The 18,849-nt window shown below is 39.1% G+C and overlaps 1 protein-coding gene across 1 annotated transcript in view; it reads right to left on the minus strand.

Annotated features, from left to right (window-relative positions):
* Positions 1-526: 526 nt before the first annotated feature.
* Positions 527-18,849, minus strand: part of PXDC1 (PX domain containing 1) — a 32,136-nt gene continuing 13,813 nt past the window's right edge. Inside the window, exons 2-5 of the mRNA XM_015814893.1 lie at positions 13,440-13,531; positions 9,339-9,456; positions 3,831-3,942; positions 527-1,061 (exon numbers count right to left, since the gene is read on the minus strand). Of these exons, the coding sequence (XP_015670379.1) occupies positions 944-1,061; positions 3,831-3,942; positions 9,339-9,456; positions 13,440-13,531 (440 nt within the window). The 3' untranslated portion in view covers positions 527-943. The remainder of the gene's footprint in view (positions 1,062-3,830; positions 3,943-9,338; positions 9,457-13,439; positions 13,532-18,849) is intronic.

Genomic DNA, 18,849 nt, shown 5'->3' on the forward strand with positions numbered 1-18,849 from the left:
GGGGGAGTGCTGAAGATTACTCACTGTGGAAATCGTCCTTTTGGCAAGTTACTTGTTCTAGTCCATGGAAAGTTAAGTGACAGGAAGAAATGTACCCCACCTGTGTAAACATTAATACTGAGAATTGCAAAGTGTTCCTATTGTGGAACAAACAAAAAAAATCCTGGAAAATTCTTCGGGGGGGGGGGGAATCAAAAGTTTAGATAGACCATTTAAAACTCATCAGCACTTCCCTTTCTCTCTGAGCTACAACTTGCTTATTTGATCTTTTGTTTCGTTATTATTATTATTTATTTCAGGAGAAAATGATAGTTGCTCAGAGGATTAAAATCCTTGGTTTCAAATTAAGCTAAACTAAGCAGTCAATTCATGAGCTTATTTCTTGTAGGCACACATTACATAAGGCATCACTTACTCTGGAATACTCCCTGTAAACCAACTGGTGGACATTTCTTGCAAGCTGTCATGAGAAATGAAAAAAAAAAAATCCTCTAGTGTCTGATCATAATGAATCTTTCAATTAAAAAAAGGTTCAAAATGTTGGGTGGGATTAGAGACAGCTTGATAGAGAAGGAACATGAAGTTTCTTTGCATTTAGCACTGTAAATATCGGTACCGCTGATGTTTTGTTTCCTTTTTGGTATCATCAAAGTTTTATCAGTGTGTGAAAACCACTGCATCACTTATTCTTTGAACCAACTTAGCACTTGATGTCCTTGTTTCATTCTTTTTGGCCATATATATAAAAAAAAACCTCTTTGTCCATTAGAGGAGAAAAGCATTCTTGCAAGTTGGCCCAGGGAGCCACTGTGAAGAATCAGCTTCAAGGTTTACATTTGTAGGAATCCTTTTCGGTCTTGCATCCTAAACTTGTAGTAGGCATGATCAGTGCAAAGCTATGGGGCAGTTGCCTGATGTCAGCCAGGAAGTCTGCTTGACAGTCTTAGTCCAAAATGTCCGTTTCAAATGGAACCAGATGATAGTAGGACAAGTTGGTGACATAAGCTGTTGGATCATCAGTGTCCTGCAACTCGGAGGTAAATTCACTAACATTTTCGAACCTAAAAATGGATAAAACAAAGAACTGTCATTCGTACCAGGACATACAATAGAGACACAAAAGGAGATACTGGTTGGTCTATATTTACTATGTTGTAATGCCACCAAGATAATAGCCAGAGGTGGATACTATATATAAGTCATTAGCCCAGCCAGAATTTGGGGAATCCACCTGACTGATCAAATTTAGCTGTCATTCCACATGGGCACAAGCCATAATTTTGCAATCTGCAAGAGTTTCTTCAAATGATGCAACTGATGAATCACAAAGAAATCTTCTACTCTGAGTACATACATTTTAATGTACAGATCATTGTGACAAGGGTTTTATCTGTAAGTCAGGAGGCTCCATTTTATTATGAACTTGAGTGAAGAAGGAAAGAAGTTAGCTAGAAAGCACTTGAGCAATGAATGATATAACTGAAGCCCAGATGTTCCCATTTCACTCTAATAACCTTTTGACAGCTGCTTTAAAGGCCTTTATGCTTGGCAGAATGCAATGAAATTTGTAACTTTTTTTTAATCTCTGAAAATAAGGATGGCATTTCTTTGATCGTTGACTTTTGCAGCACTGAAATACAAACACGGATTTATCCAAATACAGAGCTTCTTGATAATGATATACCAGCCACACTAACATCTTGGTTAACTTGTTCTGAATAGATCAAGTAACAGCCTTGCAAATGCCCAGGTTGATATCAGAAACTGGTTACAACATAGCCTGTTGACTTGGACCTGCAGCAGTGGCCCCTGTGCAACCAGTTTCTCAGGAAACCTTGATTATTTTTTTTAACATGGGTTGTTGTATTTTTATAGAACAGTACTTTAAATATTTTCCAAATAAAAACATATCAGAACATGTGGGACTGAAAACTGGCCTCTATTTCAATCCTGGACAACTGAGGTTTATACTGTAGGATATAAATTTGTGTGCTCTGCCCCAAATCTCGTTAATGCTTTCCACAAGATTCATGAATTTTAGGTATGTTGTTTACTGGATAATGGTTCATTTGCACATTTTCTGACTCACAATATTTATTATGAACTGATCTCATAACCTGAATGTTATTTACGAGTGGATCATTTCAAACTATCATAACTGCAGCAACAATGCACTATGATGAAGGCACGAAGGGGAGACACTGCCACCTACTGAATAAAAAACATCTCTTTCTGAAGGACTCCTGTTAAGTTATCTTTTTCCTCTTTAATTAAAAACCAAATGATAGTTATCATTTCCCAAGTCTGAAAGTTTATCTGTGCGGAGAAATATAGTCAGTCTTTAGAATCCTGTCTTTAATATATTATTATTCTATAATAATGCCAGTAGAAATGGCATTATTATAGTTTGGGATATGTAAAATGATTGCACAAATTGACACAGGAGCTGTTGAAATAACAACATATATACACACAGGTACACAGATTCGTGAGCCTAGTACCAAGCCACATAACATACCTAACATAATGTTGACCCTTAGTAACATGCTTTGTGATTAGTATTTTTTTCTTATTCTGCCACCCTGTTCAAGACTCGGTTTTTTACACTCCAAATATTTAAACTCTTGTAAAATTCTGGCAGTGACACATTCATCACCTGCCACCATAGAATTTCCCAGGACTCCTCTGTGATACAACTCTGACTGTCATTGTGCTATCCACAAAGATTGTATTGGCAGATCTAGCTGCTAACCCAGCTCCTGGCATGATAAATATAATCTAGATCAGGGGTCTTCAAACTTGGCAACTATAAGACTTGTGGACTTATAGTTGCCAAGTTTGGCTGGCTGAGGAATTCTGGGAGTTGAAGTCCACAAGTCTTAAAGTTGCCAAGTTTGAAGACCCCTGATCTAGAAGCAAAAAAGAAAATAACTGCAGGCAACTGCAGCTCCAATTCTGCACTGGCGACACGATCTCTAATTTCCATGCACAGAAGCCTGGGGGTGGGTAGGGAAGGAAAAGCCAATTCACCTTCGCTTTTAAAACAAGCAAAACTAGTGCAATATTTAATGCAGAGCAACCGAGGGGGGGGGAAGCATAACTTAGAAATATCTTTGGAGAAAGAAGGGGAAAAAAGTCTCAAAATAGAGGCCTATAAGGGTGGAAGGAGGGCTCACTGATACAGGTAGTCCTCGCCTTACGACCACAATCAAGCCCAAGATCTATGCTGTGGAGCAAGACATTTTGCGGCTTTCCTTGCCATAGTTCTTAAGCGAACTGCTGTGGTCGTTAAGTCGGTAACACAGTTGTTATGTGAGTCTGGCTTCCCCCATTGACTTTGCTCGTCAGAAAGCCGCAAAAAGGGATCACATGATCCCGGGACACCGTGACTGTCGTAAATATGAATCCATTGCCAAACGTCTGAACTTTGATCATGTGTCCATAGGGACGCTGCAAGGCTCGTAAGTGTGAAAAACGGTCATAAGTCACTTTTTTCAGCGCCGTTGAACTTTGAACGGTCACTAAATGAACTGTTGTAAGTCGGGGACTACCTGTATTCAAAGACTGCTTTGAGCTTAATTGGATGAGCTCCCCGAGTCATGTTAATGGAAAAGGACAAGGGGCTTAGGATGTATCTGAGCTGCATTAAATGCATGGGCCTCTGATCCTATTTGGACCACAATACAAGGAAGTGGCGATACGCAATCTTCCTCCTCCTTAACAGGAGTTCAATAGTTTGTTTCTCAATTACACTCAACATGGGGGGGGGGAAAGGAGGCGGTTTCATATCTAGAGGTGAGGATACATATCAAGGGATCATGATTACTTACAAGTGTTCTGCTGAATCAGCATCCAAGTGCCTTTCTTTGCCGTTTGGTATACTGTGATCAATAACTATGGTTTCAGTATTAGCTAAACAAAATCCATTAGAACGCATGATTTCTGAAGAGAAAGAAGAGGAAAAGGGAAACATTACAAACAATGTTCAGGACCACGTAGGTCTGCATGTTAGAATATCTGGCATTTATTGGGTTAAGTGCTGTCTCCTTAAGAGATGGCTTGTGGGTAATGTAGTTTAGCTAGTCTGCAATCCCGTATTATCAGATTTGTGGGAGGAGCTACTAAAGTTTATTACAGGATTTCCTGGCCATGGGCCAGTTTGGAATGTCTTTGTCTGAGAAAGCATGGGGTCATCGCATGTCTCCAATGGCTCCAATCCAAGATATAGAAGTGGTATGGAGAAAGTATTAATTTCTCACCTATGAGAATGAACAGATGTGCAATATCCAGAAGCAACCACCATAAATGCAAGTATTTCTCTGAATAAATATATATCTGTTTTGGAATCATTTTCATTGAGTTTATCTGTCTGACCTGGTCTTACAAAGCAACTTAACTCTGGGTCAGAACAAACAATGAACTAATTCCTAAAAGGTACATGCTTAAAGGTAAGTGTAAGTATCGTATTTCAGGGTGTACCTTGTAGGGAATTTACAGGAACTCTTGGATCGTGATTAAAATGATCAAGAAATCATTTTAATCATTTCAGTCACCAATTTCCTGATGCTGACTCAAAAATAAGTTCTATTGATATAGAACTGCAGCTTAACGTTCAAGGAAGACAACAATAATGTGGCCTTTCTTTACATTTTTTTAAAAAAACATAATCCTTGAAAATATAATCATAATACAGACATTCTTTAATGAAGGATGAAGGAGAGAGAAGAAGCTATATAGTTTGATGGCAAGCAGCACTGGAGCTGGCAGTGTTCCTGAAGCCTGGAAGATACTCGGTAGCATGTCCCTTGAGGTTGGAAGTTGCTACAAAAAATTGGGCAGGGGCTTTTCTTACTATTGCAAGAAAATATGAAATTGATCTCTTCTAAAGCGAGATTTGGCAATGATGAAAAACAATAATAGCAGGAATGCATAACGCTGCTTGGAAGGCCTCATGTAGCCTACAGGACGAATATTGTGCAGATCTGTTCTGAAGTTACTTGTGCCTCCATAAGACACAAGGACTGTCTTTGGGAGTGACATAATGTCTGAAACACTGAGGGGAGTTTGCCAGAGTTTCTCTTATATGAGCTGGATTATCAAGGTTGAGAGAAAAAAAAAACTATTTATACCTCCAAGAATCAAGGGATCACTCTCTGCAATTTCAATATGTGATTGAATTATTAATTAAATAAATGTTAAAATGACACTTAATTTTATTAGCATTTGAGCATACACGGAACAAGCATGTTATCTTTCCCATGTTCAGTTTGAAACGTTATATAGTATTAAACTCCATCTTGAATTTCTTTTTCCAGTTCCAAAATAATTTTCTAAAAGTATGATAAATATTAGAATAGAATAGAATAGAATAACAGAGTTGGAAGGGACCTTGGAGGTCTTCTAGTCCAACCTCCTGCTCAGGCAGGAAACCCTATACCATTTCAGACAAATGGTTGTCCAATCTTTTCTTAAAAACTTCCAGTGTTGGAGCATTCACCACTTCTGGAGGCAATTTGTTCCACTGATTATTTGTTCTAACTGTCAGGACATTTCTCCTTGGTTCTAGGTTGGTTCTCTCCTTGGTTAGCTTCCATCCTTTGCTTCTTGTCCTGCCCTCAGTCCAGAATACAGAATACATGTATTCCTTAATAGTTTCCAAATCCCATTATACACACACACACAGTGCATACGCGTGCGCACGCACATACACATACCCATGCTCTTTTTTTATGGCCAGGTACTTTTCCCATTCTATAACTTTTTCTGTGATTCTCTAGGATCTCTATGACTTTTTAATTTTAATGGTTTTGTCTTGGGCAGCAACAATCAAGAGAGCATGAACAGTTTTCAGCTTTCAATTGGTGGGAGAGGCTAAAGTTCTCCTGAACTGAACAACATTTTACCAAATAATATCTGCCTTCAGGAACTGTTTTCCAATGGGAAAAGAACACAGAAAGGGCTCCTGTATCTTACATGTCAGGGTTTTGTACAAAAACAACAGAGATTCTATCTAATTGTAAAAAAAACTTTCCTAATCAGAAATGTTTACCCGTGAACCCTGAAGTTTTTGCTAACTATCTCTGGATGATCTGGGTATGTAAGACATATCTAAACTTTCTTTACGTAGTCTTCCTATCTAATGCTTAAACGTGTAGATGATTCTCTTGTTTTTGTTCTGCATTTAGTAAAACAAATTTATCGTTAGCCTTGTATCCATTCCAATTTAGTTTCCTCTATTCCCCACCCCAGGAAATGCTGTTTATGGCAAGAAGTTAAGAAAAGAAAAGCCGTAGCCTTGTTCTTGTTTTTTTCCTTTTCAGCCTGGGAAGGGACTGTTTGGGGAACAGGCTTTTCTTTACTGAACATAAAATTATGTCCTTATGTCCTTTTCACTCTTTTGATGATGCAAGTGGCCCGAGCAAACAAGCTAAACAGATCCAAAGTGAAATGTGACCAAAAGGTCTTTTTTTTTCTTGTTCTCCCCCTAACCTTTCTTTTGTAAAATTAAATATTATCTTGTTGCATAGCATCTATTCTAGCAAACTCTACCAGATATTGTTTGCCCTGAGAGATTCTGAATTCAACAGATCAAGAGAGACCAAAGGAATTTGTTTGATTTCTCCATTCATTTGATTAAGGGACTGGAGGCTAAAACATATAAGGAACGGTTGCTGGAATTGGGTATGTCTAGTTCAGGGGTAGGCAACCTCTGCTCTTTTATGACTCATGGACTTCAACTCCCAGAATTCCTGAGTCAGCAGCTGACTCAGGAATTCTGGGAGTTGAAGTCCATGAGTCATAAAAGAGCAGAGGTTGCCTACCCCATGTCTAGTTTAATGAAGAGAAGGACGAGGGGGGACATGATAGTAGTGTTCCAGTATCTCAGGGGCTGCCACAAAGAAGAGGGAGTCATGCTATTTTCCAAGGCGCCTGAAGGCAGGACAAGAAGCAACAAATGGAAACTAACCAAAGAGAGAAGCAACCTAGAACTAAGGAGAAACTTCCTGACAGTTAGAACAATTAACCAGTGGAACAACCTGCCTTCAGAAGCGGTGAATGCTCCAACACTGGACGTTTTTAAGAAGAGACTGGACAGCCATTTGTCCGAAATGGTATAGGGTTACCTGCCTGAGCAGAGGGTTGGACTTGATGACTTCCAAGGTCCCTTCCAACTTTTTTATTATTATTATTATTATTATTATTATTATTATTATTATTATTATTATTATTATTATTAAAACCCACTCCAAAAAACAAAAATAAAAACAAAAAAATAGGAAAATCTTACTTGTGCGTATGCCTTAAATACTACACAAAGCATGCCATGAATAGTTATAATGAATATATTTATATTGTATTCTTTCTATTCTGCAATAACCAAGGACACGTCATTTTCCTTTATGCACGAACGTAAAAACACCATTCAATACCATGTTTCAGCTCACAAACTGCTTCCCAGCTTTCCCAGCCTAGTAACCCTCCAGGCAGGAGGAATTTATTTCTCAAAAGGAATTTATTTCTCAAAAGTCTCCACAATGGTCACAATTGCTAAGAATTCTAGATAGTGAACTCAACATGCAACTGGAAGCTGCCCAAGTCAGGAATGTTGCATTAGGCTGGTGTGAGCCTTGCGGGGATGGTACTCAATTATTCAGTCACTTCCAACTCTTCATAACCTAAAAGATATCACTTTTGAAAAGTTTGTTCAAAGGATTGTGTTTTCTTACTTTATTTTATAGATATTTGAAAATGTAACAAGGAAAAAAAGAGGCCAAAAGAATAAAACAGCAGAAAAGTAATAGAAAAGAGATTTTATAAGCTGTATAAAAACTGAGTAAGAGTTAACATTAGATTAGTACTACATATAAAGGTGACTTTTAAAATCAATTTAGCACTTTAAAACCATTCTGAAAATGAAATCAATATTCAGCAGTAAAATAAGGCAGTCAATAGGATAAAAATCATTGCCCGAATAAATAATTAATTGAAATTTATGTGCAATCGGAGAAAGCCTGCCCATATTATAATGAATAAAGCTTTGTGTTAAGAGAAACCCAAGCTTTGGATGTGGCAGAAGTCTATAAGCGCAATAATAATCTATAAAAAGTTTCCAGGTTAAATTAAATTCAGTACTGGATTACTAACTGCTTTTATGAGTTCCTGCAAGCTCATGCTTGTGTTATTAGTGATACAATCCAGCCATCTTCTCTTCTGTCAGCCACTTTTTCATTTGTCTTTGATTTTCCAAACATTGCAAGATTTTAAATTGTTTGGCTGGCATTTCAGCAACCCCTGCAGCTTTGCTACTAACAACATTCTCTAGATCTTTACTTTCACAAACATCTGGCTGTAGTTCTGCAAACAAATCTTTGTGTGGGTACATAGATGTATCTCGTTTCTTCTTGCTCTTTTCTGGAACTCAGAAATTAGATGGGCACATTTTTCTATGTCTGAACTGCCCTATGTGTGCAACTATACAGATAATGAATTCTATGGGCATTTATTCCTAGGAATACATGTGTAAAACTGCAGCCTAAGTGAGATATGACTGATTCCACCTCACTCAGGGAAATGTTTACCTAAGCAAAAATCTGAATCATATCTCACCTGTACAAAACTTGTCGATTTCTTCAAACTGGGAGATCGACATTAACGAAATGTAACATCATTTCAGCTTCCAAGATGTTTATATGTGTAGTTTAGTTTTTTTATATCTTAACAACAGATCTCAATAATTAAGGCTGTAGTGGTAAAAGAATGCTCAGAGAGGGAACAAGTCTAATTTCAGTTGGTTTGCCTAATGCAGGGGTAGGCAACCTTGGCTCTTTTATGACTCATGGACTTCAATTCCCAGAATTCCAGAGCCAGCATGGTTCAGCTTGGAAACCTCTCCCTTTCCCCTCAGCATGGCTGGCTCAGGAATTCTGGGAGTTGAAGTCCATGAGTCATAAAAGAGCCAAGGTTGCCTACCCCTGGCCTAATGAATAATCCAGTCTATTCTGGAGATTCTCAACCTTCTTTTTTATGCGGATCCCTACCTCGCCAACAAAAGCTCTTGCAGACAAAAACTTAATCCAGCAGTTACTAACATCCCATAATGTCTATAGGAAGCCAAAATGAAAGATAAATTGATTGGGGGGGGGAATGTAAGCATAAAAGCAGTTAAATTTTGTAAGATTGTAAAACCTCATGAGATTGAATAATTTTGTAGGACTGAATATAAAAAAATACCATCAAATAACCTATCCCCCACCAGTTCATACTGAGTATATATTGAGATGAATCACAATTGATTAATTATTACCTAATGCAGCTTTAAGCAAACCACTAAGCCTTACCAGATATTTTAACTGGACTCTGGAAGCTTGGTTGTATTTTATGGACGTTGTCGTTTTTTAATACTTGATCTAAAGGAGACCTTTCGAAAAAGGTGAGGACAACTTCGGATCTGGAATACTGAAATAAAATTAACAAAGACAATTATAATCATGGGAGAAAATAACATTTGAGGCATACTTTATGGGCCAAACTAGAAGCCCTTTGTTCAATCCTTAGCACTTGGCAGGTAGGATCAAGAAAAATTTCTGGCTGATACCCTATAAGTTGCTAACCAACTTTCTCAGACTTGATGCCCTTCCCTACTAGCTGGGAACTCTGCCAGTTCTAGTTTCAACAGATCTACAGATTGTGGAAGTTTGAAGTGGATAATGAGTTTGACAGAAAGTGGACCATCTATAGATCTGCACACTGTACCATATGGAACAACTATATGCAGTAAGCTATTGATGTGGCTTTTCGATTATTCTTACTTTTGGGAGAAAACAAACAAAAAAGGTACTCAAGTGTTTATTTAGGTTTTACCCACACAGAATACATACACTCATAAACCACAAACAGCCAAGAATATTAAAATTCTTACCAACCCACAGTGCAGACATCTTTTCCTGATTACCCTGATGGCCTTTGGATATTCCCTTAAAACAGACATGTCAAACACAAGGCCCAGGGGCCAGATGTGGCCCGTGAAGTGGTTTCATGTGGCCCGCAAAGCCATCCTGGAAACAGGGAATGGCCCCCGCTGCCTTGGCCCTGGCCCAGGCCAGCTGGGAGCCAATGTACAATTTTGTGGTGGCCATCTATGCTGAAACGCATTCAGTCTTAGCTCCATAAGCCCCCTCACCCCCCGCATGGCTTGAGAGGAACAGTGAGGCTCCTCCAGTGGACCATGCCTTAGCACTTGCCCCGGTTCCACTCCCTGCTGCCAGAGACCCTCAGATCTGTCCCACTCCTGCCCAGGCCCCCACAGGCACCCTTGATACAAATGATGTAGAGCTGGCCACACCCACCCAGTAGGCCACACCCACTCCATCCATGCCCACCTAGTAGGCCGCACCCACCCTGGCCACACCCACCCAGCCCCCTGAGGGCAACCGCAATGCTGATGCGGCCCTCAATTAAATTGAGTTTGACACCCCTGCCTTAAAAAGTGTGATACTTGGCCTCTCCTTAAGGGAAGACTGCCTGCCTCTCAGCTATATATAACCTAATGGTCTAGTCTTTTTATCAGGAGGACTTTCAACTACAGCAAATACTTTAGAAGTTATCCTTGTTTAATGATCACTAGTTCAGCAACTGTTTGAACTTATAACAGCACTGAATGAGTGGTAATTACGACCAGTCTCTAAACTTACAGCCTGCTGCAGCATCTTCACAATGATGTGACTGCAGCTCGGGTGCTTGGCAACTGGCATGCATTTACAACGTTTGCAACATCCTAAGGTCACAAGACTGTGATTCGTAAACTTCCTTATTTGTTTACTACAAGCAAAGTCAATGGCGAAATCAGCAGGAAGTCGGAAGTCATAGTCACACGAGGTCTTTGCTTAAAGACCTGTGTGGTCCATGCTTAATGTTTGCAACTGGCACTGCTAGAACTGCTCTTGCGGGGTTTTTCAACTCATGACCACATCACTTAACAACCGTTTCTGGTTCCAATTAGCATTGTTATGTCAGGATTACCTGCACTGGATAATGCCTTGCACGCATAGCAGCCCCAATTGTTTAAAATAACATGAGAAATATAAATTCTGAAAAACGCATGCAATATTTCTCTAATTGGCTTATAGTATACTTTCTTTTTTCTAGTAGTTCATGTACTAAAAATATCTCGTATTCCAGGAATTTATTCCTTCTAGTTTACAGCTGCATGGGATATTCATTCTCAGGGGTATTGCCTAGCCCACTTGTGCTAAAAAAAAGAAAGAAAGCACAAAAAGGCAGTTGTAAAAAAAAGTTAGACTGATACAATTCAATAGCCAAGGCAAGGGAAACAAGTTGGGAAAGACAGGCCTTAAGGCACACTGATTTCCAAGAAGAAGAGTAACATTTCCCCAAATCAACCACAACATCTTGGGAAGTGCTCGATTCTAAAGCCCTTAGAACAAGGGTCTTCAAACTTGGCCCTTTTATGACTTGTGGACCAACTCCCAGAATTCCCCAGCCAGCGTGTCTGACTGAAGAATTCTGGGAGTTGAGGTCCACAAGTCATAAAAGGGCCAAGTTTGAAGACCCCTGCCTTAGAGATACAACAAGGGAGTGGTTTTTCTTCCCCTCAAGGCTAGGGTGTTAGCTGGCCTTCATATAGGAAGCTGGAAACATCTCATGATGTTCCCTGGCCCTGCCTCTTTGCTCTGAGGAATGAGGGGGGCATGTTTGTTGGAACTGGTCCTCTGTGGACCTTCTGGGATGGGAGAGAATGAGAATTGCAAGTGTAGCTGTGAGGTGGGAGAAGGGCAAGTCAGTCATGTAGGGATAAAGCAGAAAAGAGGAAAAAAAGGAGGGGGGAGAGAGAAGGGCTGGATACCAAGATATCCAGTTGAGGAAGAATTGGGCAACTGTTGCCCTCTAGAATGGATGATGATCTCATTTATCTTTTCCTAAGAGTAAATCCTATGGAACCGATTGTTTTCTAATTTAGACAACAAATCTGTGCCCATCACAGATATTAATCATTTTAGCAGTAATTAACTACTTCACTCTTTTCCTCATTATGGATGAAAAAAATCCTCAAATGTTACCCTAAACAGAAATGTTTCTGCTATAAGCATCTCCACATCCCTCATAGGACAAATATAAATGGGATGTTCAAGGTTATGATTCAATCAAAGCTTCCTTGGAGAAACTTCATTAAACTCAAGGACACTCAATACCCAACTTTATTACATTGAATGAATTGCTCACAGCTTCACTTTGTGATATTTCTCATACATGCAGGGTAGGCTTTGGAGGTAGGATGTCAAAATATGCAGGAAGGGAAGTTTATCTCTCTCGGTCTGGCCCCCACACCAATAAACTATCTATTATTTTAAAATGGAATGAATGGGGTTTTCTCTGTAATAATCCTTGTTTAGAGGGCAATTCTGATTCCTTCCAAAATTACCCATAGAATTCAATGGATAAGTACGTGAAAAGTAGAACTGGGATGTGCAACTTGTCCAGCTTGGCCCTTACTTCAAAATAGATGTTTTGTACAACACAAACTAGGATCTCCTGTGTACCTTCAATTCAAAGGGATGGAATGAAGTGATATAGCTCATGAAAAATAAAGCGCCTTAATACTGCAGCTAAAGCATTTGCTTTATCTCAATCGCTTCACTCTGATGGAAATGGCTTTTCTGAAAGTGTAAAAGGATGCAGAAAGAGAGCAAGGGAGCTGCTGGAAGGCAGCTGTTCTCCTATGACAGGGGTAGGCAACCTTGGCTCTTTTATGACTTGTGGACTTCAGCTCCCAGAATTCCTGAACCAGCCATGCTGGCTCAGGAGTTGAAGTCCACAAGTCATAAAAGAGTCAAGGTTGCCTACTCCTGGACTATGACATCTAGAAATGGGGCACCGGTCTGCTTTGTAAGGCTGTATGAAGAGCCGTTCATCTCTCATGTGGTGAGGAAGTAGAACTGAATCCTCTAGCCACACAGTTTGATGCCATAGGCCAGAAAGCTGTGCTAGAGAAATCATTTCACTTTGTTTGCTTTGTGATATTTTCATCCCTGGAAAGACACAACAAAGGGAAGATGCCAAGTTAGGGTCCTTCAGGAAGATATGAAGGAAGACAGAGAAGATCAAGATGTAAAAAATCTTCTGAGAGAAAAGATTTGAGATCTCCATCCTTCTGCCACAAGGTCTCAGCATGTTTCCTATAACCCATAAGGCCCATTTTAAGGTTTACATTACAGTTTTAGCATTAACCTGCAATCTTGGCTAAAATGCAGCCATTTATGGCTCTCTTCCAACCATGACTGGATAATTCTTAAGACTAACTTAGTAGACATTTTAAAATTTCTTCACTGCTTTGTCCATGTCTCCCAGGTAACAAAAAACAAACAATTGAAAAATCAACATTGACTAAAGTTTCACTGAAGTTTGGCATTTCCCCTACTTACCTTCCAAGGCATATTTATAATATTCTTGAGGAGTTTCTCTACCTCATTCAGCCTGGCTTCTATATCATGAGACTCTTTAATTGTAATTAAGCCTAGGAAAAAAAGAAAAAAATATTTAAGGAAGTTTTCTGAGGGAAAGCTACATTTTATTCTTAATTATACACATTCCAACCTGTATTTTATATTCTCAATATATGGGAATATAACTTCAGTGTGTAAGAATGAACGAGACAAAATAATCCCAATTTGCACATATAACAGACATGTGAATAACAAAACTTACCCATATGCTTTAACCCATTGCCAAATCCACCATTACTCCTAACAATAAAAGCTTAAAACAGAAAACACCTTTAGGTTTTTAATGCTGTCTTATCTTATACCTTGTAAATATGAATATAAGTCACATCATTGGCCAGAATATTTATCTATGTTTTAAAAAGCAGCAAAAAGGAGAATTTAAAACTATCTGAAGCCTGAGCTTTATAGACTATAATATCACAAATAACTAATTGATTCTGAATGTTAATCTTTTCCAGATGTTCATCTGGATCTCCCTGGGTAACACTTTCACCTTGAGCGAAAAGGCCTCCCTCTGTAAATCCCCAGGGCCAATGTACCAGAAGAAAAGAATAATTTAACTCTTTCCATCAGCATGGATCCCCAAAATATGCACACCTGTATTGCATGCTTTTATTAGTGAATGATTGTATGGAAAGCACATTGCCTCCTCCTTGTTAATGAGGAACCAAATGAGTTAGACACCCTGTCCCTTACTGCAACTGACTACCAAACTATTATATCCAGACAAGCTCAATCTTAACAACCGATTTTTTGTTCTTTGGTTTCCTTGTGTCTGACATCTGAGCAGAAGGCAGCAGTGGGGTGACCCTGAATTATCTCACAGGCTAAGTCGGTTGAGTCTGGCTGGTACTTCTTGGACAGGAGACTACCAAGAAATACCAGAATTGTAGGCCAGAATAGGAATGTGCTGGACCAGTTATGTAATCATCTGGCCAGAGAATATACTTGAGAATTGTGTTATTGTGAATAGCATTTACAGGGTTAATGTTGTATCATTGTGAGAACTGTATGTTAGAAAGTTTAGCATCTAAAGGGTTAAACGCTGTTTCCTTAAGAGTTGGCTTATGGGTAATGTAGTTTTACCTGTCAGTTAATGCTTTGGCTTAGTTAGTTAAGTGGGAGGAGCTTAAAAGTTTATGACTGTTCTTCCTGGCTTTGTGCCTGCTTCGTATCCTTCTCTTCGCATGGCTTCCAGCCCTTCCAGCCGCATGGGTTAGAAGCTCCGTTCCATAAACATGTGATTTGTATGCAGGATGGGAAAAGAACCATTAACTTTTTACTGTCCTGCCCACGCAGATTAAATGCTTCACTATCCACGTGAGACAAGCTGAAAAAAAGACAATGGCAAGCCCATTTCCATATTCTCACCCGAAAAGCAACACAAATGTGTTGTGTCAAGGAGTCAGGACTGAGTTTATGAAAACTTTGCACTTATATTTGTCAGTTCAATTCATTTCCATTCCTTTCCCAGAAGTAAGAGGAATGGTTGTGCAGCAATTAATTAGTTTTATTTTGATTCTATAGCATCTAACATGGCGCACAATCATGGTAGAATCATTCGTCTCCATTCTGGTTCTATCTCTGTCTTGGTATCTCCCCACGTTTCTTGCTTCTACCTTATTTTAACTTGGGAATGTGAAAATGGGTATGGGAGGGGGCAACAAAAGCTAGTCTAGAAAACCTTAAAGCCTGGAAATCAGATCTACTAAATTCATGCTTCATTGCCGTTATTCGTGGAAGTTTTCCCTATTGGCAGGTAATGTGCTGAAGAGTGAGGACAGCAAAGCCAAAAGAACAATTACTTTACCTTTTTACAAGTGGCACAAACACAAATCAGGACATCATTGTTAGCGGTGACTTCGAACAAATGCAATAGAAGCAGAGTAGGAATTGGAAAGCGAGTAACAGGTTTTATACCAACATTGATTGGACTGATTCCGTGATAATGCTATGGTGGGGAAAGCCCTTATTCTCACTGCCACAGTATTATTATTTATTATTATTAAATTTATTGGCCACCTACCTCACCCCTTTAGAAAATCTCTGAACTTGAGAGATCTTTCCACTGCAATTTGGTCAGTATCCATTAGAGGGAGCCATACCTCCACACATTGCTACTTCTAAAATCTATGGGACCTATTTGAACACAGTAATTTCATTCTGTTAAATTCAGCTATTTTGTCCAATTACATGTGCTCACATGTCTGGGTCAATTACACAGACTGAGAGACCTAAACTAGTAGATCATCTCTTAGTTAAGCGCCTCCCCACTTAACTGAAGTGCATTCAGCGGAGAAGCAACCATCTAGCAATGCAAGATACCTTTTGAAGACTGACTCTTCAATAAAAGTTATCAAGGAGATATGATATGAGAGGACGGTCCTGCACAGAGAAACCTAATTGTTTAGCAAATACTAGATAGCATTTTATCTCATTTGACAGTGCAAACAAAAGTGTAGGGGATTTTATGCTATGGAGAGGCATTTAATCCCAAAGCAGTTTGAAACAGCACAGCCAAGAGACAGGCTTAAGGATCTCGGTATCAGAGATAAATCCAACATAAATTATTATTATTATTATTATTATTATTATTATTATTATTATTATTATTATTATTATTATTAATTGAATTTTTACCCCGCCCTTCTCCTTGCGGACTCAGGGCGGCTGACAGCCTGATAAAAACACTACAGAAATACCCCAAAAACTATCATTAAAACAAAGTTAAAATAAAATATTAAATTTGGCCTTATTAATTATTAAAATTGCTTTTAAAACCCCTCTAAAAATTTCCCCTTAGGCCAGTCCTGCTTGTTGGAAGAGCCATGTCTTAAGGGCGCGGCGGAAGGAGGGGAGATCCGGGATCACCCGGATCTCTGGGGGTAGTTCGTTCCAGAGGGTGGGAGCTCCCACCGAGAAGGCCCTCCCCAAGATTGCCTGATGAATTTGGATCTGCATGGGTTGACTTTATCTTGAGCCATATTTAGTTACTTGAGATATTGATGGAAATATGAAGGATTTCTCATTAAACCATCCGTCCTGCTTGCTATCATCTCCAGCTATTTATTAGGGTTATTGATATGAAAGATATCCATCGACGGAGTTCACTCATAATTTTTAGCAAGCATAAAGCAGTCAACCTTTTGCCGAAGTGAACTCTGACTCCAAACCTAGAAGAAATAATTTTCTTTTTAAATTTATCCATAGCTGTATATAATCCTGGAGGAAAAATTCCAAGACTTCTCATTGCTCCATAAAAATAGGCAAAATAATTTGCTTTAGCCCCAGGTCTTGATTTCTGAAGACCTGGGGCTAAACAAAGTAAAAAGAGTGGTGGGAAATTTTAATGGTTAGGGGCTGCACTTAATATTGAGGGGGGGGGGACAAGAAATGCCTTGATGACACTCTCTATATTAACAACTCTCTCTATATTAATCATCACTCTTTCCCTGGTCTTTCTTTATTATGGAAAGGCATGTTTGAGCTTGTTGCCTTGACTCTTGGCTGTCCCTTTAGCACTTCAAGTGTATACAGCTAGTCCTCGACGTACGGCCCTAATTGAGCCCCAAATTTTTGTTCCTAAGTGAAACATTTGTTAAGCGAATTTTTGCCCCATTTTCCATGCCATAGTTGCTAAGTGAATCACGGCAGTTCTTAAATTAGAAACACGGTTGTTAAATGAGTCTGGCTTCCCCATTGACTTGGTTTGTAATAAGGTCACAAAAAGTGATCACATGACCCCGGAACATTGCAGCTGTCACAAATATGAGTCAGTTGCCAAGCATCTGAATTTTGATCCCATGGCCATGGGGATACTGCAACAGTCTCAAGTGTGAAAAACGGTCATAAGTTACTTTTTTTAGTACCACTGCAATGGTGACTAAATGAACTGATGGAAGTCAAGGGCTACCTGTAGTGAAATGCTGTTTTGCTGAGCAAGTGTGCACACATGATTCGGAATCATTCTATTCTTCTGAATATTCCTGAGGCTGTAGAAGATGTAATTTATATCTAATATATAAACGCTAGCAGCCAAGCAAAGTCGGTTTGCAGGTGCTTATTTAGTTCCTTCCTAATCATTCAACAAGGAAAGAAAAGCTGCATTTCCTATTTTTGTTTTGTTTTTGGCATCTGGCCAGGAAAAATACTAACTTTGAAGATGAATTTTTAAACACTGGGATGGATGCAGATAGCTCAATATTCCTGTCTGCAAGGATAGCTTTAGTCATGGACAGCACAGATTTACAAATTGTTTATTTTTTTAAAATAACTCCTTAATGACCTGCCTGGAATTAATTTAATCAGTCAGAATGTTCTCCTGCCCTGCGGAGGAGGTAATTGGTAAAAGAATTGAAAATGCAGGGCCAGTATTTTTCCTACATTCTTCCTAATTAAAGCATCTCCACTTCCAAGCAAACTGCTGCTCAATGTTCCTAAAAGACTAGGGTGCAAAAATTGGGGAAGCCATCATAAAGTAGCAAAGAGTCCTGCATTTTTTGTTGATGTTGTTGCCTCTGGTTTTGCTACCTAGCAACTAGTTCTGAATCCCACTGTTTCCCACGACCAAAACAACTGAAATGATTTTATTTCTGCTGAAACATGGAATAGGCAAATCAGTTAATTATCTACATTCTTTTTTTGTAATCTACATTATCAGTTATCTATATCCTTTTCAATCAGGGCTCAAGCACGATCCTTTTGCCTGCTGAATCTATCAATAACCTTCAGTACCATTGATTATGCATCCTTCTGGATCAGCTCCCCCTAAGGGTTAGAAACTGGGGGCACCATTTTACAATAGTTCTGCTTCTCTCAGGTGTACAATTCCAGTCAATGGTTGTGGGGAAAAGTTACTATGTTTCTCCACCCCGGGTTAAATGAGAGATAGGACAGTAGTCTTGACACAATTAGCCAAAAAAGCTAATACAATCCTTGGTTGTATAAAGAGAGGCATAGAATCAACATCACGCGAAGTAGTAGTACCTCTTTATAAAGCCTTAGTAAGGCCACATCTGGAATACTGCAACCAATTTTGGTCACCATACTGCAAAAAAGATGTTGAGACTTTGGAAAAAGTTCAGGGAAGAGCAACTAAGATGACCAAAGGCCTGGAGACTAAAACATATGAAGAACAGCTGCAGGACTTGTGTTTGGCAAGTCTAAAGAGAAGAAGAAATAGGGGTGACATGATAGCAGTTTTCCAGTATTTGAGGGGCTACCACAAAGAAGAAGGGGTCAAATTATTTTCCAAAGCACCAGAGGGCTTGACAAGAAACAAAAGTTGGAAACTAATCAAAGAGAGAAGCAGCCTGGAATTAAGGAGAAA

The sequence above is a fragment of the Protobothrops mucrosquamatus genome, unplaced genomic scaffold (assembly GCF_001527695.2).
Source record: "Protobothrops mucrosquamatus isolate PMUCROS unplaced genomic scaffold, P.Mucros_1.0 scaffold_6, whole genome shotgun sequence".
Taxonomy (NCBI): domain Eukaryota; kingdom Metazoa; phylum Chordata; class Lepidosauria; order Squamata; family Viperidae; genus Protobothrops; species Protobothrops mucrosquamatus.